The sequence below is a fragment of the Vicugna pacos genome, chromosome 3 (assembly GCF_048564905.1).
Source record: "Vicugna pacos chromosome 3, VicPac4, whole genome shotgun sequence".
Taxonomy (NCBI): domain Eukaryota; kingdom Metazoa; phylum Chordata; class Mammalia; order Artiodactyla; family Camelidae; genus Vicugna; species Vicugna pacos.
The window spans coordinates 93270911-93296387 of NC_132989.1; the positions used below are offsets into that span (position 1 = coordinate 93270911).

The 25477-nt window shown below is 39.6% G+C and overlaps 1 protein-coding gene across 3 annotated transcripts in view; it reads left to right on the forward strand.

Moving 5' to 3' along the window:
- Positions 1 to 25477, forward strand: part of DAB2 (DAB adaptor protein 2) — a 52045-nt gene that overhangs the window by 13506 nt on the left and 13062 nt on the right. For all 3 annotated transcript variants that reach the window (XM_006207681.4, XM_072958751.1, XM_015242096.3), the window contains exons 2-9: positions 15518 to 15710; positions 16679 to 16818; positions 17518 to 17616; positions 19285 to 19416; positions 19903 to 19983; positions 20419 to 20445; positions 20688 to 20741; positions 21143 to 21205. In XM_006207681.4, coding sequence (XP_006207743.2) covers positions 15620 to 15710; positions 16679 to 16818; positions 17518 to 17616; positions 19285 to 19416; positions 19903 to 19983; positions 20419 to 20445; positions 20688 to 20741; positions 21143 to 21205 — 687 coding nt within the window. In that variant the 5' untranslated portion in view covers positions 15518 to 15619. The remainder of the gene's footprint in view (positions 1 to 15517; positions 15711 to 16678; positions 16819 to 17517; positions 17617 to 19284; positions 19417 to 19902; positions 19984 to 20418; positions 20446 to 20687; positions 20742 to 21142; positions 21206 to 25477) is intronic.

The window sequence follows — 25477 nt, forward strand, 5'->3', positions numbered from 1 at the left end:
AGCAGGCACAGAATTTTGCAACAGGTCATTTGTGGTTCAGAGAACTGATGAAATTGCTGTAAAAGCTAATGAAACAGCTTGCTTAAATACTACATTTTTTATGAACCAAGGAGACTCCCTTTACAGTGACTCATTGATGTTGACAGTCCTGTGTAGTTTCATCAGAAGGCTTTTTGTAGTTGACTGTGAGTAAGAACATCTCATAATGGACCAGGAGGGCTCCGTGTTAGCGCAGCACAGTGGCCTGCAATAAGAAACCATTTCTACTAGTTCATCTCATGCTCAGACTATAGACTGGTGTGGCACCCCCATGATTTGTCATCTTAGAAGGCAATGAAACCCAACAGGGATGGTGTACATTCAGCAGGCCTGGGAGAAGGAAGAATTCTCAGGTCATCTGCTTATTCTGGGAAGGGCTCCCAGTAGTAAGTCAGATTTTTGACCAACTGTTTGCCCTGAAGCCAAGCCTTGACCATTAAGCGGTATTTGTGATTATGAGTGCTAGGCAGGTTATAAAGCATAACCTTGTGCAGAGGACAAATACTTAACACAATTTCTGGTCAAAATTCTGAGAACTAGAAAACAGAATACACTTCACAGGCTTTTAGTACAACTTTTAGACTATACATTACTCTCACTATTAAGCCAAACTCATTTAACATGGAAGGAGCGGAGGGTTATCCAGCAGCAAATTCACACTAATGCTATCTGTAGCTGGAGATGATTTTAAATAACACTTTTTAAAAGACACAGACATAGATCCAATGAATAAGTCTTTATAGGCTGGAAAGCCAGAAAAACTAGATTGTCCTAGTATATAAATTTATTATTTCAAATACATTAAGCTCTTTGGGAAGTAGCAATGCCATTGGCACTATATGAATTGATGATTTATTTAATTAATGCATCTAATGCCTTTTAAAATATCCAAACTGAGTTGCTTATTGGGCTAGCAGTAGAGGTTTATAAGAAACAACATATTGCATTGAATATTACTTCATATAAATATAAAATTAAGACACTAATTACTCCTTCAATCTTGTAGAATAATATCTAGATCAAAAGTGAAAAAAAATTAGGTTGGACTTGGGGAAGAAAGTGTTTTTCTAGGCTCCTCAGAGTCATTGCTTTATGTCACCTTAGGAACTTATCTTTGAAAAAAGAGAGAGAGAGAAATAGTAAATGAAATATTCAAGACCTGAGCTTTTGAAAGTGTTGTCTAATGACATAACCAGTACAATTTTTCTTAGATATCTTGTTTTTATGCAGCTGATACAAATTTGATATTTTCCCCCCTTCCCCTAGCCCTGGAATGATTTTAATGTTCGAAGAAATGACTTAAGAAAACAATCCAGTAGAATATATGTGTTAGAAAATCTTCAAAGTCACTCTTTAAATCCCAGAATAAACTTCTTGAAATCTGTATAGATTAAGGTGATACTTGAGATCTTTTCTTTTGTTCTTTGATTATTACAACCAAGAAAGAAGACCAGTAAGCTGTCAGTTCATTTACTAAGGACTCTTAACTTAGTTCTCCGTTTTAACCTTATTTGTAGAAGTCACTTAAATGACTTGCCAAAGGTGGAATAGAAATTGATTTCCTGAAAGCTTCTTTAGATTAGGAACGTTTAATATTTAGGATCACATGGGGTGGCTTTTCTCTGCAAGCTTTAGTAGATATGAGGTTCCTTGAATGACTCTTCCTAACTTGCCGATTGTACATCATGATCCCTAAGGTTGATGTCTAGACACGTTTGTGGAAGGGAGGGCCAGTTAATGGTGATGACTTACGTGACTGTAACAGATATAATTTTGGTTACATTAACATGGATTTTTGTATAGAATTCATGAAACAAAACCTGTCTCACCTACTTAGACTTTATAAGCAAGAGTCTGGTATTGAGTGGTAGGTTGTTTTTTATTGTAATTGGAATGTCCTGTGCTCATCTATCTCTGCAGTGAATGAACTATATGAAGATATTTCAACATATTAAAACATTTTCTTGTTCAGTGTAGTTACTTCAATTGTGCAGCAATCAAAATCCCAAATCTGTTTTGTTTAGCATGGGTTAATGGGCTGCTAGTTAGAATTTTTCCATCCCTCAGTTTAAAAATGCCTTGATTTATCCCCACATACTTATTTGGCCCAAAAGATGAGAGAATAATGACAGAGGGGAACATTAGCTCAAGGATACTTGGGCATGTCTGTACTTCGTCCATCTCGTATTCACTCTGTAGCAGCTTCTTAAAGTGTGTGCACACAATTCCAAAGCACGTGGGCCAGCTGTTTCAGACCATTTTTGAATCCTGTCTCCTAAATTTTCAACACTGGAGTAGTATTTCTTGCAAGAAGCAAGAAAACAAGTTGGCAGATTCACCTTTCTGTTTGTCTAACAGAACCTGAAATTACCTAGGGGTTTCTTATCTGTTAACCTATCCAATTTGTCCAGCAACCAAGAAATCAGCAAATGAGCCTATATTTTGATTTATTCTGGATGAGTTCCCCTGACCTTTTGGATAGCATTCTGGAAACTTCCTAACCTTCAGCGTGGAAGAGCACTGGTTTTGGGAGGGGAGAGGGCTGGTTATCGGGTTGCTGGTTCTTTGTAAACCTGAAACTTAACAAATAAATAGAAAGTCCCTTTTTTATTTTTAAATGACTCCTTTTTCCTTCATCTTGTTTAAAAGCAGCCAAGTCCTCTCTAAGGGAAATCAGCTAAATCATGAAGAACCATCTTAAGTGATCATTGATATACCAAGTACACAGATAATAGTTAACAGTAAGTGGTTTAAAAAAAATTATTCTCAACCATGGGGGTTAGCAGGGCCATCCTTATTCTTGGAGATGAAGCCCAAGTGCCCTGTTGGCTGTAGGTATCTTGCCCAACTAGAATAGATCATATCAGGCATGGAAATGTGAGCTAGTGGCAAGTCTCTTGGGGAAGGTTAATGCCAACTCTAAGGGTAGATTTAACACTAAAACAAAGGGTATATTCTCAGAAACAGACTCATAGACTTGGAAAACAAACTTATGGTTACCAGGGGAGAAAGGGGGTGGGAAGGGATAAATTGGGAGTTCAAGAATTGCAGATACTAATATATATAAAATAGGTAAACAACAAATTCATACTGTATAGCACAGGGAACTACATATTTTGCAGTAACTTATGGTGAAAAAGAATAGGAAAACAAATATGTGTATGGTCACATGTACTGTATACCAGAAATTGACACAACATTGTAAACTGACTATATATATATATATATATATAGAGAGAGAGAGAGAGAGATAAGGAGAGAGGGGGAGAGAGAGAGAGAGTATATTCTACTGAAAAGGCCACCCAGGACCCAGGACAACATATTAGAATCAGATAACTTAAACTGATCTTGTGTTGGGTCTACATGACTATAAGAACTTTATTCATAGTTTTGGTCTATGTACAGAAGTGAAACAAAAAAGAAGTCCCACTTGAGTACGTGCAACTACCACATACACCTCAGTTTGAGGGCTCTGTGCTGATGTTACAAGGCAGCTGGATTCTTCTTCCTTTAAACCCTTCAAGACACAGCACATCTCTGAAATATGAGTTGCGGAAAGTTACAGAAACACTCAAGCAACGGCTTTGAGGATTATATGAATGTGAGGCTCTGCCTAGAAAGGGAAACCACATTGGGATTTCATACATAATTCAGCCAGGCTATTAAAGAGGACACCAAATATCAGGCAGTATTTCTTGTACTAGTTTTCTGTAAGAGGAAAAGTTTAAGATGACTTGCTGCTTTTATAGTGCCCTGTTGTGTTATATCATAGAATGATTCTACTAGTGCTTATGGCTCTTGGATTATTAGCTTAACGTTTCAGATGCAGGTGCTTCTAAATACGTGTTTTCTTGAACCCTTCTGACATCCATAGACTTTCAGGGTGCCTGTTGCAAAGGCACTGAAGTAGAAAGTGGAGCATGTTTAACGATTAAGATTTATGTGTGCAAGCGTCATAGGTGAAATCACAGAGAGGCTCACATGAATAAACTATAGTGTCCTGAGGTCCACGTGCTACACAGCCAGGTTGACATAATTCAGGATCATATCATATGGGAATGAGAAAGCACAACTTGATATTGTGTGTTCTAGGAAACAAACTGCTAAGATGTATTTATGTGATTTATTGGAAAACTAGCTTGGAATTAGGAAGAAGAGTTAGTTTTGGTAGAAGGACATAACCTAACTTGGGAAAGACAGACATGAAAACAATGAAATATTTGCTGGTCAGTTTGGGTAAGTATACATAGATGTGAGGGAAGATTGTTGGAAAAGGTATGAATAGTGTCAGTGTATTGGCCTAGAAATCAAATGGTACAATGACTGTCCTTTTCCCTCACCCTGATTCATTAGTATTTTGACCACATTTTCCTGCAAGGGCCAAGCATAATATCCATTGTACATTTGGATGCCAAATTCAAAGTAAAACTCCTATGTTTCTGTGGGCATATGTTTCTGTTACTTTGGGGCAGTAATTTGAGAAGAAATTTACTTCTCAAATTACTGCCCCAAAGGCCCAGCTATAGAAAAATTCTAGAGGCTTCCAGGCTAGTAGTTTTTTTTTTTTTAATTTAAAACCCTGAAATATTTCATGTAAATTGTTCATTCTCTAGAATACTTTCTTCCCTTGGAATGAGGATGGAAGGGAAGTAAAATGAGGTATAGTGTCCTACTTTACCACTTAATAATACAAAACAAAGTTCTTCTAAACTCAAATTTTAGAACTGGTCTATTCCATTTACCCATTCGAGTTATCCATGAATCTTTTAGCGTTTTAAAATCTTATTCCATCCACTTACTTTTTTGGGGGTATACTTTCTGGTTATTATCACTTCGTAACGAAACGAAGCTCTGCTAGGACCCCTTTCTGTCACTGTCACTGCAGCATGGTGTCCCCAGCCTTATGCCAGCATCCTGGTGTGAGCTTCTCTGCGACCACTAATCTACAATGGCTTTTGTCCACTGATGCAAGTGTCCTGGTTCCTGAGGCAGTGCTGCCGTCCCTGGTCCTGCGGTAGTGTCGCGGGGCAGGGGAAGAAGTGCCCTGCAGAGCTCCGCCATGTCCCCTCAGGCCCTCTAGTCACACCGCTCACACAATGTGCTCATCCAACCACCCACCAGCCACTGTACTGAGGCCTGCCCAGAGCGCCAGCCTCTCTTCTTGGCCGGGTTAGATGGGAACCCTGACATGCGAGCCCAGGTCATTAGACTTCTTATCATCTACCCATTCCTCACACATAAGGAGTTTTCACTCCCTTCCCTCCCACCCCTCCCCTCACACACACACACCCCCCATGTTGGACCACTTCAGTCCACTGGCCATTTCCCAGAAACATCTTGGCTTGGTGTACAGATTTACCCACTAGGGTGCCCGCTACCTCTGAGCCTAAAGCCCAAAGCCTATGGGGAAGGGTCACCTTTGCCAGGCCCCTTTCACCCCCTCAAAAGCCATATTATCCTTCCTCCCAGAACAATGAATTACTAATAGCCTTTGCTTAGAATTCAGGAGTCATTCATGGCTCCTTCCATAGGTGACTTGGTATCTCTCTGAGAGAAAGAGAAACAGCTAAGAAGGTACTATGGACTTGACTCAAGGATGCAGTCATTACCTTGCCAATCTCTCTTCCCCTCATAGCTCCAGAGGGACAGGTTAGAAAGGGACCAACACAGATAAGGACCAAATGCCACATCATCAGGATCATCAGGGCCCAATAACCCCTGAATGCAGAGCTCTGATAAACTGTTGATGCACGCTGCACACTAGACCAGAAATCCCCCACTCTCTTTTCCATGTTGAGCTGTGCCTGCTACCTCACCCTCCCTGCTCACTCAAGATTACACAGTACATACACCCTAGCCTAGTTAAGCCACGTCTAGATCGTCCCTGGTGTCGGGGTACCATAGCGTTGCCCAAATGCTCCAATGGCAGCAATGTAAAGCAATGGCAGAAACATGATTTTGCAGCCCCCAAAGTTTCAGTGTCACTTCCCTTCCTTTGTAGAAGTGATTTAAAGGATAAAATTGGATTTTAGTTTCCCTGTTCTACTCATTTAAGCGAAAAGATGTCATACTCGAGAACCAGGATAGAATGATTGGGTGGGATGTTAAAGCTGAGATGGATGTACTCCCTAATGTCAATTAATCTAACCCCAAGCTTCATGTGTTCATCTTCACAAAAATTCCATGCAGCCAAGAGACCCCAGAGATATTCCAACAGTGCTTTCTTTCCTGGAGTCTGGATAAACGTAAGGAGGGATTCTAGAATCAACCTTCTATGTGTGTCTTTGTTCATACAAGCAGATTAACTGGTGCCCAGGTGCCAAGAGGCAAGAGCATACACTGATTATGAATCTACACATTCTACTTTTTCTAACCCTAGTAAAGTGTTTAGACTAACATTGTACTGAGTAATATGATTGTACAATCGATCATAAACTTAACACTTCAGTTCAACTTGTGAACAGTTTTTAGACATTTCTACTGAATTGGTTGTATTGCCCAGTCTAGAGAATGGGCCTTCATTTGGATAACATTCAGTTCCTTTTTTAAATCTTAAAGTCGCCTAGACACTCCTTATTATGGGACTATTCCTTAGGCCCTGTTAGGAGATAGTCCTAATAAAACTTTTTAAAAACAAAATGGGTGGAGGTGGGTACAAAATTAGAAGAGGTCACAACAAGCCAAGGATATTGGAAGTTGCCAGCTCCAGAACTCAGACTTCCTATTGTGCTTTAAAAAAAACAAAACAAAAAACCTAAAAGGCCAAGCCCTGAATAGTAGAGAATGTACTGAAATAATGTGAATTCTTTGATCTGTGAGTTGTGTCTCAAACCTAGCCAAAATCCTTCCTTCCAAGCAGCCAAATCAGCATTAATGAGCCAGTTTGACCAAGTAGGACCCCAGCTACCTAGGCAAAAAGGAATCCAGTGATAATGTAGCATTGAATCATATAAGCCCTTTTTTTTCTGCTTTGGTTAAGAAAACATCTATGAAATTCCATGTTCAAACTACTCTGCTAAATTATCTTCTTGTTCTTTGGTGTCTGTACTAAGTGGGAGGCGTTCCTGGCTCAGTCTGTACGTGATGGGCTTTGTACAGCCTTCTTAAAACAGAAGTTTTAGAAAAACTGATGTGTATGATCTCTAGGAATAGGATGCTAGAGTCTCATTTTAAGATCTGGATTTCTCCTGGTACCAACTCTAATCCACAACCAGCTGTTTAACAATTGAACAAGTTATACACTCTTCCTTGCTCTCAGTTTCTTAATCTTTATAATGAAAGAGTATGACCAAATTATTCCCTAGGTTTTCCAGCTCAACACTCTAACCCACTTGGTATTTCTTTAAGGGGACAAAGGATTGTGGAGATTGGACTCTTGTACCTCAAACTTGTCAGTACGTTAAGATCATCTGGGAATCTTTAAAATATATTGGTACCTACATCTCTTCCTTCATAGATTCTGACTTAATGGATCTGAGCATGGCCTAGACATCAACATGTTAAGAACTCCCCATGAAAATTCCCCAGGTGACATGAGGTAGACCTTCTAAATTGCCAGAGATAATGATGTAGGCTTGGATTTGACTCAGGATTCACTTGAATAGGCCTCTCTGGGTAACTTGGAGTGGATTTTGTTCCTGCAGTTTTTTTCCCATCAGAACCTACCTTCTATAGTCACAGAAGCCAGAGTTGGACAGGAAGTGGCTCGAAAACTGGCAGATTTTCACTTGGGCCTTACTGATTAAAGGAATACCTCCCTCCATGTTTCTGCTTACTAGCCGCTAACTTATTGGTTCCACTTGTTCTAAAATTGTTTAAACATTTTCTGTGGAAAAGCAATGTTAGATGCAATACAAGATCATACACAGCGGAGTGCCCTTGATATCTAACTTTGATTTAATCATAACCACTATTTGTTGAGCACTTTCTATAAGCAAAGCACTGAGATGTCTACGTGAGGTCTCATTGATTTCTTATAACAACTGTGCAAACTATATTCCCATTTTACAGGTGAAGAAATGAATGTCAGATAAGTTGTCTCAAGCCACAGAGCTGGACAGTAGTCAAAGTGTGCAGACTTCCAAACCTGAACTCTTAGCCACTGTACTTACCTTTACCCAAGATTAACTGTACGAGGAACTCTTAATTCTGTTCTGACTTGGTTCCAAAGATAGGGAAAAGTTTTCTGGCTCAGAGCTTTATGGATCCTAGAAGTCCCACAGCATCCTTCCCAAGGGTTAAAAGCAATGATACGTGCACACTGTCTGTAAATGCCTAACTGGTGTATACCTCCTCGAGGCCCCTAAGGCAGTGTCAGCATTTACAAGAAAATCTCCTAAGGACTCCTTTTCAGTGTGTGCTAACATAGCTTCATTTCCCCCAATTAAATAGGCTGCAAAAATCTTACTGTCGACTCAACTTGGCCTTCACAGAATAGAATAAGCCTTCCTGAAAGCATAGGAGCTCAGGCAGTCAGAGGAGAAGAGCTTTACATCAACCATTTGTGGCAACATCCCTTATTCCCAAAAGACTACTTTGAAGATAGTGGTGAAGGCTGTTGGCTGCCCTCTTGGACTCTGAGATCTGCCTTAGAGGTTAATATTTCACATGTCCTAATTCAGTGTCTCCGCTGAGACAGACCTAAAGTTCCAAAGGACAAGGAGGCACATTCTCTGACCAGTACAAAGTACTGGCCACTCTAGCAAGGCTGTTTGTGCTGCTTTGTTCTGGATTCTCCTTAACTCCTTTCCCTGTGTCTATTTTATGCGGCTCTTTCTGAAAAGTTAACTGGTATGTGAAAGTCAACAGGGTTCTGACTTTGAAAACAGCTTCTAAAATACAGGTTAAAATCAGTGGAATTAAAAAAAAAAAGGATAAAAGCATCAACATAAATAGTAGGAAAGGAAGCACAGCTCACATTCAGTTTGAGCCCAGCGCCTTACTAGTGATTGATCTTGGGTTACCGAGTTCACTTCAATATTCCTCAGAGACACGTTCTTTCTCATAGAGCTGCCAGGATAAGGGCTTGGTAGGTTAGGTGTTTGTCCCATTCCCCTTAACATTAAAGACGAGTGGGGGGTATAGCTCAGTGGTAGAGCACGTGCTTGGCATATGCAAGATCCCGGGTTCAATCCCCAGTGCCTCCGTTAAGAAAAAACTTTAAAAATTAAAAATAAAAACAGGTTCTCTACCATTTGTGGAATGGGGCTACTGTTAAATAAGTCCTTAACTCAAGTTATTCCCTTTACCAGCATTGAGACAGACCAGGAGAATTCCTCTCTGCTCAGAGTAATAGGGAAAAAAGGTAGACTGGGACGGAGGTGGTGAACACGTGGCACGATACCGCTTTAGAACCCTGTAATAGTATCATTGCAGATAAGAAGCATTCCTACCGATGGAAAAGATAAGCATGAACAAGGAGGCACCAGTCAAACGTGTCCCTACGCAAATCGCCCCTATTCTGAGTATTCCAGGGTTCTAAATTCTTGCCTGAATCCCTTTAAGTACTCAATGAACTACAGCAGATTTTTCTTTCTAGTGCAAAGGACATAGTCATCCTAAGATGATTCATACAGTCTTCTGGTATACGTTTTCTCAGAGCCTTCTCAGAAACCTAAAAAAAGGTTGCACAATCTCTCCTGGTCATCTGATTCCTGTGCCGTGGAAAGGGGAAGTCCTCACATTTTTTCAGGGTGATTTGTATTAATTCCAAGATCCAAGTTAGATATCTTCACTCAAATGCAGCTAATTTCATTGACTTAGCAGAGTTTCTTTTACAACTTCCTATTCTATATTAGGCTTAAGGGGTCAAGAATATGCAATACCCTAGATACTCATCTGTTTCTGTATGTATCTTTCTTATTTCTCTTCTCAAGCTTCTATAGAAGGAAACTGCTGGTTCCTAAGAAGTAGAATAACAAACCAGCTAGGTTTAGATGGGAAGCTGTTCGTGTGACTTTTTGTCTATGTTTTTGAATTTTGCTTTGTAATCCCTCTTTTACGGTAATGCCCCTTGTGTGTGCTTCCTCATTAATTTTTAGTCTTGTTCAGAGGAGTCCCTGGGACTTAAGCCCAATGAGTGAAAAGGACTATCCTTGCTGGTTGTCCTACACCCACTTGTCCCTGTTTATTTTAAATAAAAAAGGCCTTTTACCTCACTAGAGCTATAAAACAGACCCCAGAGCTTAATGAAATCTAGACACGTTATTCAACCATGCCCTCGTTTGGGAACATAGTCATGGGAAATGGTAGAGCATCTTTTGGCCCTCAGGTCCCTTTTTCAGGCCCAAATCCTTTGCAAAACCCAACTGATTATAAAACCTGCTGAGGGTTTTATGAGCACAGTTGACGATTCTGTAACATTGTTGGAAGGATTATGTATTTGAATTTTAAATGTTGGATTTAAGTTGATTATTTCTACAGAGGGACTTAGGTCTGGAAGCAAGACTTCTTCCAGCTACATTTCAAATGGTAACTCGGGATGCGAACTTTCAAATGGGAAAGTTTGCGATGAGAGATTTTCTTTTTGAAACTCGGGAGAAAGGTGAGTGTTTATCACTCTGGTATATACATAACTGGATGTACAATTCTGTTAAAATTTTTCAATAAACCTTTAACATTTCTTTACAAAGGGGTTTATCTTTAAGTCTTGGGGCCTATGGGCAGAATCTACCTTCCAGTCATTTCAGGGAACATAGATACTTTTTAAGTTGTGTGGCCCACGATGCAGACCTGCCCTTGGCTATTACGAACCAACATACTCAGCCCTTTTCTTTGAAGAATATGCTAAAATGCTGAAGAAACCTTTTCTCCCTGTTTTTTTCCCTCTTGACCCCTATAACTGCTCATCCCCAAACAGTGAAAGGATATAGTCAAACGGTACCAAGTATCTTAAAGCTGTTCCAATGCTGTAAAAAGTTGGACTTCAGTGTCTAAAGAGAGAAGCGTTTGCTGTAAAACCAAGGTAGTACCATTCATTTTATTTATTTCTTTTATTTTTAGGGGGTGTTTTTGATATGAATTGCTTTTGTTTTATTGGAGTATGGTTACTTTACAATGTTGTGTCAATTTCTGGTGTACAGTATAATGTCTCAGTCATGTACGTACATACATACATATATTCCTTTTCATATTCTTTTTCATTTTAGGTTACTATAAGATATTGAATATATTTCCCTGTGCTATACAGTATAAACTTGTTGTTTTTCTATTTTATATATATAGTGGTTAGTATCTGCAAATCTCGAACTCCCATTTTATCCCCTCACACCCCTTTTTCCCCTGGTAAACATGAGTTTGTTTTCTATGTCTGGAGTTTGTTTCTGTTTTGTGAATAAGTTCATTTGTGTCTTTTTTTTTTTTTTTTTGAGATTCCACACATGAGTGATGTCATATGGTATTTTCCTTTCTCCTTCTGGCTTACTTCACTTAGAATGATAATCTCCAGGTCCATCCACGTTACTGCAAATGGCATTATTTTATTCTTTTTATGGCTGAGTAGTATTCCATTGTATAAATATACCACAGCTTCTTTATCCAGTCATCTGTCAATGGACATTTAGGTTGTTTCCATGTCTTGGCTATTGTCAATAGTGCTGCTTTTGAGCATTGGGATGCATGTAACTTTTCAAATTAGAGTTCCCTCTGGATATATGCCCAAGAGTGGGATTGCTGGATCATACACTCATTTTAGAACTCTTACATTTGGCCCAGTCTGCTGACACTATATTTGATACCTATTTCTGAGTTAGGAGGTTGTCACATCTTGTATCACTTTTATGACTAAACCACACACCACCATTCCCTCTCCCAAGCCCCCTCAGAGTGCTTTGTGGGTGGCACTTCTCAAATTTCTTTAAAATACTCTCACTTTAGATTAAAATTTGCCGTATTTAATGAGCTAAGTCTTTTCTTGTCAGAAATAATATCCTACAGAAAAGTAAGATATCAGGCTTCAAAGATGAGCAACAAACTCTTATGCCAGGTTGCTTTCCAGCCAGAAATGGAGAGGAGGTAGAGAAAGTCTTTGGGGACAAATAGTAGCTGGGATGGGTAGGAATATGGGAGAGAGGAGCTCTGCTAATTTGAAAAGGGAAGGAGTGAAAAACAAAGAGTTTTTTAAAAGAAATGGGAAATACTTAAGAGTCTCACATATAAAATGAAAAAGTCTGTCTTTGTCCTAAATCTAAGGGAGCCCAAAGGTTAAGTGGGGGAAGCTTCCAACATTATTTTAAATTTAGAGGAACTTCATCATTAAAAAAAAAAATTCAGATTATCCCAATTCAACAAATACAAGCCATGGACTGGAGCCTCAAAGTTGCCATGGGAGCAAAACATGGGGGTAGAGGGGTGCACAAAAATGTATAGGGGATTCTGATGCATGTAGTCAGATGCCCCAAATGAATGAAAGCAAGATGGTTGGATTTGGTCAGGAGAGCCACCAGCCATTGGATTTGACTTTCTGAGACTAGATTTGAGATGAACAGTCCTCTGGGGAAGGGAATATGAGAAGGCAGAGGGAAGATGACCAATCAATTTTAGATGTTTAGATCATGAGATGATAACCAGAGGATGACAGGGTCACACTGAAGTGTTTCCCTTAGTTCTAAGATGAGATAAGCAACTAACATAGGGAAGTGTCCACTGGGGAGAAGGTGAGGATGCAGGAGGTGAATGTTGATGTGTCTCCTTAGATCAGAGCATAGTCTCACCTCCTGATGTTGTTCACGTGGGTAAATATCCTCTTGATTTGGACTAAATTGTCTAAAATTGACAAAATTATTTTTGGCTTCTTAAAATTAGAAGAGTATGGTTAGGACTAGGAGATTCATCATGTTACCAAGAAATAAATCTTAGGAACCAGTGAGACCAATCAAGGCACACAAAGTAGAGGTGTGGTGTCACTTTCCGAGGGCAGCCATAGGCAAATGACGCAACACGGGGTTGCCTGAAACAACAGAGATTTATTGTCTCACAGTCCTGGAGGCCCACGGCCCCAGATCAAAATGTCATCAGGGTTTACTCCTTCTAGAGTCTCTGAGGGAAAATTTGTTCTCTGTATCTCTCTCAACGTCTGGTGAACATTGGCAATCCTTGGCATTCCTGATTTGTACAGGTGTCCGTCCAATCTCCGCCTTTGTCTTCACATCACCTCTTCCATGTGTCTCCCTTGCATTTCCTTTATAATGACATTTGCTATGGGATTTAGGACCCTCCTTAAATCTAGGATGATCCCAACTCAAGATCCTTAACTTAATGACAATTGCAAATGCCCTTTTTTCAAATAAGGTCACATTCAAAGGTTAAGGGATTAGGACTCAGGACATATCTTTTTCTGGGTGGGGAGGGGGCACTGTAGGTATATACTAGAGCATCTCTGTAACTAGCATGAGGCTTTGCATATGACATTCATTAGTGGAGTGTTTGAGGAGCTCTGACTTGCAGCCAGACAGCCTGGGTTGGAGACCTGGTTTCAACTTAGCAGCTGTGTTGTTTAAAACCTCTGTGCCTTGGCTTTCCCTCTGGAAAAGTGAAATAATACTGTATCATAATACTCGTAGGGTTACCATGAATGTTCTGGAGTTGGTGCTGCTAAAGGGCTAATAGTGCCTGGCCCCCAACTAAGGCTTGAGTAAACAGGTCTTAGAGTCCTCTATGGTCTTTCCCTGTAGGTAGATCATCTCCCTGGCTGCCTACCAGTCAGGTGTCTTTGAGCAAAATTAACTACTGAATCTTCAAATGAAATAATTCAGATAACATTAACCGTATGTATTTGTGTATGTATGTATTTTTTAAAACTATTAAGATTTGTAAAGACTGTTGAAAGACTCCTGGGTGAAGCGATTAAGTGCTGACCTTCAGGAAAACATGTTGATGTTTAGGAAAGAAGATAAGTACCATTTAAGCTGACTGAGCGAAAACTTGAGGCTTACTTTTTATCCTTTAAACATCTAACAAATAGCGTGTATTGCCTTGCCATGTGGTGCCCTTGGTCCTTGAATTTAAAATCTCAAATAAATGGGTGCTGTAGGCAGAGAACTAAGAGAGCTTTGGGGGTGGGAGGAGTGTACTAGCCCATGGTGGTCTTAACAGGAGTAACCCTGTGAATGGCTGGTCTTCACCTTTGCTCTTCAGTCCATGCAGCAAGCTCACGTTCCCTAGCTCTCTCAGGAGCTCAGTAGGGATTGTGACGCCTGGGAGGTGAAAGGACCTTTTGAAATGTTAGTGCACTTCTGCGTGCTTGCAGTGACTTAGCTTTTTTCTGTTTCACTTACCACGATTCATGGGGGAGCTTTAGGAGACCACATCCCACAACTGTTTTGAGGATAATAATGCTGAGTAATAGCATGAAGTATGGACCTTCAATGAGACACCCCATAAATCCCTTCTTTCCCTGATACGTGTAAGTGTTAGGGTCAAAAAATGGATGTCTTTTCAAATATAGTGCTCAGATTGCCCTGGAAATCATATGCAGAATCCTAACATTGAAAAAAAAGTATTTATCAATATGAATAAGATAAAAATTCATCACTCTATGCATCACTGTCCATATAGTTCAGTGATTTTTTGAAGAACCAGAATTTTTAATGTCCAGTTTCAGAGGCCGGTTGCAATCTTCTGAGGCTCAACATTTAATTTATTTCAACTTTGCTATGAAACTTTGTTTCTCTATGTGTGACATGTCTTTGTCTGTTTGTTTTGTTTTGTTTTCCTTTTTCAGTTTTCTCAGGTAGAATTATTACAGTTTGACTGCACATATACATTATACTGCATGTAAATACATATACACAATATACTGCACATATTTTTTTTTAGTTTATATGTATGTACTGATCGTTGTTTCTAAGAACAGATTAAAGTTTTACCTTTTTTAACTTACATAGTTGTCAAAGGAATAAAGCCAACCACAAAATAAGAATCAACAGAATGCAGTAATCCAATCATAAAGGACAGTCAAATGTGCTTATATGTGTGACATGTCTTTTATACTAGATTTTTATGCCAAAGTTGCAACATGAATTTCTTAGCTAGATAATAATGTTATTTAAGAAAAAAATTTTATTGTGGTAGAGTTGATTTACAACATGATATAAATTTCAGGGGTACAACATTAGTGATTGACATTTTGAAAGATTATACTCTATTTATAGTTATTATAAAATATTGGCTATGTTCCCTGTGCTGTACAATATATCCTTGCAGCTGATGTATTTTATACATTGTCATTTGTACCTATAATCCCATTAGACATTACCAGATATCAATTCCTCAGAGAAAAATCTGGTAAACATCCCCTTTTCATTTTAGAAGGAAACAGTCCTACCCACTCCCCTGCTGTCAGAGTTCAGTCTCATGGAGAAGAAAGAACACAATGACTCTGAAGAACCACAGTCACAAATCACTGGTTGTTGCCCATTAGGATATAAAGCCTGGGTCTGCTGTGTTATGATCTCATTACGCCTCTACCGTCTGCCCACAGGTGTCTGGAGCAGGTTATGTTTGTTTGAGACGTCTCCAGTGGGGATCGCCTGGTGTCAGTGAGCGTCTGCTGGTGCTGGAGTTTGCTGTCTGCCTTCTTGCCATGTCTAACGAAGTAGAAACGAGTGCAACTAATGGTCAGCCTGACCAGCAGGCCGCGCCAAAGGCACCGTCAAAGAAGGAAAAGAAGAAAGGTATGGAGAGGTCCTCTAGAGGCCAATGAGGGGAGCTAGTGGTGGTTACCAGTGAAGATGTGAAGTTCGAGGCAAAGTAAGAGCTGGCCCTTGCCTTGATTTAATCTCAGCCAAGTCTCAGGTTCTCCTAAACAGGAAAGTACGACTTTGACAAAGGAGACTGGTTCAATCTATATATGATAAGACAGATCTCTGAACCCCGTGACTGCACCAACTTACTGGGAAGCTTTCATAAATCTTGTTCAACTGGGAAATGCAGCAGTCAAGTGTTACATCATTATCTTTCAGTAGCCTCTTTACCACCTTGCTTTACTGAAGCAGCTGTTTGGTAAAAATCAAGACTTTCATGAGACCGTCTTGTTTTGATCCAAAGTACCACTGAAAGTGCTACCATCCTTAATCACTCATAGTTTGAGAATATGCCATAATTTCCTTGCCTTTAATGTCCACACTTTAGAAATGGAAATGAGACTACACAGATCTTTTAAGAGAAGCAAAAGACATTATAAAGCTGGAATAATTATCTTAACGATTTTCAAGGGAATTTACCCATAATTCTCTTCTGCTTTATTGACCATTGAAAAATTTTAGTAAATAGTGCAGTGGCTTATTTTTCTTTCGTTAAAAAATAAGTATTATCATCCTTATATTCTTTTTAAAAAGTATTTTTTAAACTATGATGAAGAATATCCCCCAATCCCACCTCACGTTAAGTTTCCCATAACTCAGTCCATTCTGTATCTTTAAGAGTTTATTTTCTCTCCGCCCCAACGCCATACATAGTATCACAAAGTATGGTTTTGCTCAAAGGAAATGAGGATAAAGGTAGAATATTGCATATTTGATCACCTGTAGTATCGTTGAGATTTCTACTGCTCAGATTTGGAGATCTGGGAGCATATTTGGTCATACCTGGGACTATTTCAGTACACTTAAAAACTTCATCGTCTATTTCTTTCCTTTCTCAGGCCCTGAAAAGACAGATGAGTATCTCTTGGCCAGATTCAAAGGTGATGGCGTGAAATACAAGGCCAAGCTGATCGGCATTGATGATGTGCCAGATGCAAGAGGGGATAAAATGAGCCAAGACTCTATGATGAAACTGAAGGTAGAAGGGGGGAGTGTGCTTTGTCTCTATCGTAAATAAACGTCCGACAGAGGAAATGAAATGGGAAGTTTGTATTAACCTATGTCCCAATGATTGGAAAGAAAAACTTTTCTGATCACGTAACTGATCCAGCAGTGCCCCGATTTATGAGAAACCATCAGTTTGTTTGCTATTTTGCCTATTGCTTTAGAGACTTGATTTAATCAAGTATATCAGGACTCCGATGCCTTTTACTTTGAACAAACCATGTTTTAGAGCCTGGAGGTGTACAGATAAAATTCAGGACTCTTTTTGGAAACTAGCATTCTTTAGTGTTAGCCCTTTGGATTTTTTTTTCTTTCAATTTTTAAATTCTAATGCTGCTGCAATGTAAACCTAATTAAGGAAATAATACTGGTTAAATAAGACAAGGCCCAGAAGGAAGATGTTTGCAGATCTAGTCCAGTCTTCTTGTCTTTGCCAGTGACTATTCTGAGGCCAAGGGGATTGGAAGGACTTGTCCGAGTTCACATAGCTAACTAGTGATCTCCTGGCTCAATATCTTCTATTCTACTCCGCTGTTTCTTATGAAAGATGCCTAATCCTTTCATGGATGGTAAACCAAGCTGAAAACAAAGCTGACTGTCTTTTAAAACTTTGGAATCAGAAGCATCATAGGGTACTTGTAACTAATTTTTCTTGTTTTCCTAATTTTCTCAGGGAATGGCGGCGGCTGGCCGGTCTCAGGGACAACACAAACAGAGAATCTGGGTCAACATTTCTCTTTCCGGGATAAAAATAATCGATGAGAAAACTGGGGTAAGAATTCACTTTCACTGACACCTTTCTGACCACCTGAGTCTGACACATAATTCGTGGCTGAAGTTTTAGCTCCTCCTTTTCCTTTTCAAAATTCTGTAGGAAAAAGAACAGTGCACATTACTGCACTTCTCCAGAAGTAACAGGCAGAAAACAGACAGGGTGGGCGGTGAGGAGTCAAGATACTTTATTTTGAAATTGATTTCCTCTAATCGATGTAAAGCTCAAGACTGTAAACACAAGTATGCTGTAAATACCACTTGGGTATTTTCTGGACCGAGATACACAGCACTAGACTAGTCCTAACCCTGGCTTGTGACACTATCATACATCTATATGTGGGTCCCATCTTAATATATTGGTCACATGTGAACTTACTGGCTAACGATACACCGACTATTATTTGCAATACATCTACCTTTTTTCCTCCTCTCTTTTCCCTTCCTCCTCACCCTACAGATGTAAGCTTGCTCATTGTTTTGGTGGGGGCTGGGTACTGCTGTTGTTCTATCATGAAAAACCTTGCTTATTTTTTCTTTGTTTGAGTTTCATCAAAAAGCTATCATAGTTCAAGTCTTCTGGGATGTTTTTCTCTCCTCAGTGTAACGTCATACGATTCATCCACTTAGAGTGTTTTTCATTGCTGAACAATATTTCATCAAGATACTGTAGGGAAACCCCCAGTTACTTTTCTGCCCTTCCTAGAGGTTCCTGTATCTAAAATGCAGAATCATTGGTCAGACTTAGGGTGCCGGAGCCCTGGTACATGCTTGCTCCCCTTGCTGGTCCTCATGCACTCCAACGTCTCTTATCTTTCAACTCCTGTTTTCACAAGCCCACCCGAGACTGGTGGCAGGTTTCCCTCACAAGCAGTCTCTCATTCCCAAACCTTCTAAGATGCCCGTATAAACTTTTCAGGGCATTTGGAAACAAAAGCCAAGACAAATTTTAAACACTTAGAAATATCTCTGAAGAGTTGAGCCCTACAGTTTACTTGAGAGGATCAAGAGAAAGTGGGGCAGGCAATCGAGGCGAAGGGACTGCCACACCAGTAAACCCCTGCTGCCTGAAACTCCTGGATAAGGACGTGGACATCTGTGTGCGGTTGACAAACACTTGATGACAGCATTTGGTGACTTCCAGAACGTTCTGGGAATACTGAGTCGTGCCAATGATACTTAGAATGGTGCTGTGGCCACTGTGAGCCATCGTCAAAGGGTCCTCGTGAACACTCCTCCAGCTTAGTTCTGCTGTTCACTTGAGCTTGTCTTTGAGGAGGGAAGGGAGACCTACTTGGAATGCTTAGAGGTTATATGCCCCGTCTTCACTTTAGGAATTCCTGGTCTCCTAATCCTCAGTCCTTCCTTGCTATGGGGCATCATATCTGTGGGACAGAGAGAATCAAGTACCAGTATTTCAAGCATCATTCTTCACATTTTTGTTTTCTACTCTTTGTTGTTGGGCTTTTTTGTTTGTTTGTTTGTTTGTTTTCTTTGGAGCCCTTCCTGGAAAGGATATATGTAGCTGTAACTTTCCACCAGGAGTGAACAATTCTTTCTTTAAATGTTTTTGCCTTTTCACATATGCCTAGGTATCTGATGCTTAGTTGTGCTAACCTACAAATAGATTCTAGTTTTCTCAATAAATTATTTTTATGCTCTTTTTTAGGTAATAGAGCATGAACATCCAGTAAATAAGATTTCTTTCATTGCCCGTGATGTGACAGACAATCGGGCATTCGGTTATGTGTGTGGAGGAGAGGGCCAGCACCAGTTTTTTGCCATAAAAACAGGACAACAGGTAAGCTCTCAGCCTTGAGGAATACCTGGAGGGGGACTGGAGCATAACAGAGTCTGTCACTCAACTAGAGAGCTTGCTGGAAAACAACTGGCTGTAGGAGGACTGAGCAATACTTCAGAGGACGGCTGTCTGTAATTGGTCTAAGGAATCTTTTTAAAATGTCATTGATACCCATGTAGTGTGTGGCACAAGGATTGTTAGCGTGGACTTTCTCATAAGGTCGCTGCTGACTTTAGGACAATAGTGAATTATTGCCAGGAATCCTGAAGGGACCTGGAAAATTATCATGATGCATCTTGTTTTATCCACATCCTTTATGAATCTGGGGGTGGGGATGGAGGTGGTGGTGATGTTCCACAACCAGAGGAGGGTAGCAAGGAGCTGTAAGAGAAAGGAAGAAAACGGTACTAATCAGAACTGATAGGGGACAAAAGGAAGAAAATAGTCAGATTAAAATGCTGATAAAGATGCTTTCTCTTGCTTCAGGCTGAGCCATTAGTCGTTGATCTTAAAGACCTTTTCCAAGTTATCTATAATGTAAAGAAAAAGGAAGAAGAAAAGAAAAAGGCAAGTACTACCCAACACAGGCTCTATTAAACTTAACACAATATTCAAGACCGTGTCTGAACAGTATATGAACAGGTGGCCTGTCTGGAGAGTTGCCTTCTCTGTGACTCTTCAAAGTATAGAAAGTGTAGAAATGCATTGTCATTCTTAACAGGGATGTTCCAGTTAGGCCCTTCTGATTTCTAGTCCCTGACACTTGCTTTTTCTCCCTACAAGCTTCACACTGATTCCAAGGACAATACAGGACTACCCAGCCCAGTAACTGTATTCAAATCCAGTGTTGATATGAAAGTGGGAGGGGAACGTAGGGCAGAAAAAATTCGCAAGATGCTCTCTTGCTTTATGCCCATGAACCCAAAGGTATATTTGTTTCTTTATTTAACTCGCTCTAACTGTTATTTACTAAGATCATTGAATTTGTGTCTTTCTCTTTAGATGGAAGAAGCCAACAAAGCAGTAGAGGTAAAACAGCATCTTTACTTCTGGTGAATTGCACGTGTGATGTGTGTAAGCCCTTGTTGGCCACCTGCCCGAGCATGCTTCCCTCCTGGTTTATTACTACGTGTTCATGACCAATCTGATCATAGAAGATGTACGGTTGAATGATTAGTGCCCAAATCATAACTGCTTAGCAAGTCAGTACACTAGGAAATTGTGTAGGAAAAACTCACCAACTAAACCTTTACCATTTGCCGTCTTTTCAGAATGGGAGTGAGCCCCTAATGAATCTTGATGACCAAGCTTGCAAACTGAAACTGGTATGTATGTGATTTTTTATGATTCTTACTTACCTTAACACAGGTTCTACTTCCTAAAAATGTTGCTCAGCCAAATCTGTATTGAATCTGTATGAGAATCCAATTGTGACAACTCCTTCCCTAAACAGTAGTATAATATTTATGTTAATATACAAAGTAATCTTTTAAATAAACACTTCTAAATCTAATCCAAATACTTTTTTAAGAGTGTGGATCAGATGAATTTGTTTGAGGACGTCTACACTTCTTGACCTAAATAACCTAATATCAAATCTGTATTAGTTAAGTGAAAATCCAATTGTGACAACTGTTTTCCTAAACTTTAGGAAACAATTGCAACAATATACAAAGTGATCTTTTTTAATAGACACATCTGAATCTAATTCAAATACTTTTTTAAGGGTGTTGACCAGATGGATTTGTTTGGGGACATGTCTACACCTCCTGACCTAAGTAGTCCAACAGTAAGTGTTTGTTTTTAAATTTGCAATGTAATGGAAATGACATCTATAACTCAAATTGGCAATTAACCAGAAATCTTGAGCATCTCATTGATACTTGGAAGGTGACTGCTGATTTTTCCTGCAAAAATGTAAATGGCTATTAGAACAAATTTGCATCTTAAGTCACCATGGAAGCCTATCAGCACTAATTCAGATACATTAATATTGCTTAGAGGTTAAATCTGAGTGATGGCTCAGACAGCGTAGTCCGTCTTGGTATTACTTAGGATCAGAAGGAGGAGCTGAATATTAATTCTTGGTATAAGCCTACTTGAAGAAAGTATGTTTGTTAGGTGATTAATTGTAAAGTCTCCTGGCCTCTTCTTTTTTTTTTTTTTTCCCTATTCTTTCTTTTGCTATTTAGCAGCATAAGCTTGGTATAAAGTAAGACCTAAAACAAACAAGAGGCTCAGTTATGTTTAACTAAAGCTTGTCTTTGTTCAAAAAAAAAAGTATTGCTCATTCTTTACAGGATATTATAGTGTATCCATTCTTCTTAGCATTCACTGATCCATTACAACTCTGCGAGAAGGGAGCAGTGTTTCCCTTTACAGATAAGGAAATGGGAATTCAAAAAGCCCCTCATTTACCGAAGCAGAGGCCCAGATTCAAGGCTTAAGCCTGTCTCAAACCTTCCAAAATGGGCCTCAAGTGAAATTACTCGTAATTTTGAATGACATCTTACAACTTACTCTATTTACTTAACAACTTCTTCAGTACTTGCTATTTGCAGGGCACAGAAGTGAGAGTCACAGTGTTAATGACATCATGGAGTTTACGGTCTAGCAGAGAAACCAACATTAAAACTAAGCACAAAGGCTACTGGTCGATGTTATTTACAAGGTATTTATCTAGTTTAGAGGTTCAGATAATGCCTCTGAGTGAGTGAGTTTCTGGACTTGAACATAAAAGGTGAGACGGCAATGACCAGACAGGAAGGACACCAGTCGAGAAGCATGGGGAGGGTGTCCATCTAGGAGTCTCACACCAGGGGATTATCCCGCCAGCCTCTGTGACTGAGGAGGGCACAGGAATGAGAGCAGCAGCAGACCAAGAACTGGGTAGGACTCTCACTTGCCAGAGTGGTGCAGACCATGGCAGGCCTATGAAATTTCATGTCAAATGCCCAGGCGCAGTGAGACGGAGAGGAGCAGGAGCTGTAGACACTCTGCCCCCAGCTCTGCGAGATTCGCAGTGTTTTCAGAGGCCCTAAAAAGCCTGCAGTCTAGAAGCCTGTTTAATGTTCTTTCAAGTAGCGAATCCTAACTCATTTGTCTATAAAACCTTCCGCTCCTCGTAATGTTTGTTACCCTTGTAGGGATAAAGTTTTTGAAATATCAGATTTGATAATCCTGAAAGGTCCATCCTAGCTCAGAGGTTTTTTGATTTCTAGGCAACTCTGCCCCTTCCTCCATTAGTAACTGTCTTCCAGAGTAAGTTGATGTCTGAATGACCTTCTTCCCAAGTATAACTGACGTTCAAACAAGTAGTCTATTGAAAGAGATCAAAATCCTCAAGCTATGAAGTAGAATCCCAGTGGGATAGGCAAGGAAGTGCTGACTGCTTAATCTGCTTCTGTAGATGTCTAGAAAGTTCTAAAAAAGGAAATGAAAAACATTAATAATCTTGAGTCTCATTTATATTAGACTTGGTGCATTCTAAGAATTTTTGGTTTATAGAAATAAAATGCAAGCTTCAGTTAAACTAACAATAAATTAAAATGATAAATACCATCAAAGTGATGGTATCTGCTAAGGAAGAGAATGCTAACGATGCTAATTATGTGCTGGTTAGACTTTGCCAGCGTCGTCTTACATACTGGCTCCATATTCGTAGGTCACAAAACAAATTTATCTCTACTTGATAAAACCAGCATGTTTAAAACTTTTGAAATCTCACAACAGTTGCTCTGGCAGAGATGAAGAGAAGCAGAAATCCAAATTACCTAGACTTCATTAGTGCTTCCCTGACCCGTCTGCCCCTTCCCCAACGTTTATACAAAACAGTCTTACGCATTTCAGATACAGCTCATGTTGCAAACTAAGTGGCATCCTTGAGAGCATAATTTTCATCAGAAAACCACTGGAATATTCTGCCATACTGTATCTATCTCCAAAAAGGAAAAAAAAAAAAGGAAATGAAAAGAAAAAAGAACAAAAAGACTTGGTCTCTAACTTTAAAAACCTGACCATTTGAAAGCACGGTTTTTATAAAAAGAATTTAAGGTGCAGGTCTCCCATCAAATCTGGGACGGGAATGGGATTGGGGCACAAAGCACAGTGTCATGTACACGTAAGATGCCATGGTGGGCACAGGTGAAGCTGGAATAGAAGGATCAATGGGAAAAGGTTTTGTAAAGGATCTTAACTTGCACTGGGTCTTTGAAGTATGTAAGAAAAAGAGAGCAGCTAGGCTAAAAGTAAGTGAGGTCCCATGTGGGTCATTTTGAAAGTCTGGCTAATGAAGATTATTTTAATATAGGGAGTAGCAAGAAGCCACCGAAGGCTTTGTGTAGGGAGGTCCAGGATTTGGCAGGCTGGAATGGTTAGGGAGGATGAGCTCCCTGGAGAAGGGCTAGTCTATGGAACTCAGAATTTAAAACCTTGCCTGTGCAGACACCTCCGTGGTTGCCCGCCTGCCCCTCTTTCTGGAGCCCCTTAAGAGCAGGGAGTGTATTTTACGTTCTTGTTGCTAGTTCTTGCCTCTCAGATGCTCACATGATGGCCAAGTGGATGCAGTGTTTACAGTCCAACAAAGAGTTAATGAAGCGCTCGCTGACTGAGGGGGTGGATGACAAGTCTTCCATCTTTCAGTTGCAGTCTATGAACTAGACTCTTAATCTTGGGTTCCAGCAAACTCAGTCTGAGGAGAGCCTTATACATTTTACTTATAGGGTGACTATTCAGAAGTCTAACATTGTGGCTCCTGTTTGGTGTCCTAAGAAGTTCTTCTGAAGTATTTGAAGGAGAACTCACCAGCTGTGAACACTCAACTGTTCTAACCCAGAGGTGGCTCATAATAAATGAATAAATACTGCAATCACAAGCTTTTGTAATACATTTTGTCCTACCTTTTGATTTTTTTGATTGTTAAAGTTCCCTACGTTAAGAAAATTTCCAATCAAATTCTTTGATTTTTTTTAAGTTTGTTTTTTTTTTTCACAAACTCTCTCTGATAAGTTCTTCTGGTTATAAAGAGAAAAGCTGGCTTTTTAAAACTGGGTCTTTATACCGAACAGTAAAGGAAGCCAAAAGATAGAATACCAATTAGGTCTGATTTAGGATTTGAACTTTTAAAAAATTTATTCTTAAAGCCAAGGGGGCCTGTTCAGTCTTCTTTTTTATTTACTAGGTTGAGAATTTCATACTCCCTTGATCACTGTCATGATCATTGCCCCAGTGACCAAAATATTTCATAGTCTTCCCAGGGTAATGCTAGAAAACTAACTTTCATTTCAGCTGGGTGGTTTTTATTGTTTATATTCTTCTGTGGCTAGCATAACCAAGTATTTAATTGATCAAACTCAATCAGAAGGAAGGTCTGTCAATATGACAGCTACCTCGCAGGGTGAGTCCTAATTAACTGCGTCATTGCCCTGAATAAAGACATGTCAGATTTATCAAGTTTGCTGCTTTTATGCTGAGAAGGATGTCTTATCTAACAATTGAGAATCCAAATAATTAATATGTCTAAAACATGATAGAGAAGGAATAGAATTTGTAGAGTTATGCATTTTGTATGTCTTTCAAATTATGTCTCAAATGGACATCTCCACCTTACACATAAATTAAAGATGAATGAAAGACTTGTTGAATTTATCCACTAAGTAGATGAGATTACTGTCACAACACAGGCAACTCCAAACCATGTTCTGAAAAAAAGTACAAATAAGAGAGGTTAATGCAATCTGTTAGATTATATCAGTATTTTGAGAAAGACATAGACGGAAGGGTATGTCCAGAGAAGAGATTGGGTCGATGAGGATGGGAGGTTCAACTTGACAACACCTTCCAAAGGATCGTTAAGTATTTAAAGAGGTGTATCCAACAGGCTCTGATATGAGGGAAAAATCTTTTTTGCCCTCCCTTGAGGAAAGACCAATTATAGGGAAATACATTTGACCTTAAACTTTATTACATCCAGAACTATGAAATATGAATATATTAGCTAGCGAATTTGCTCATTCAGAAAGGTGATGTTATGTGACTCTAGGGGTACAACAGAAGGGACTGT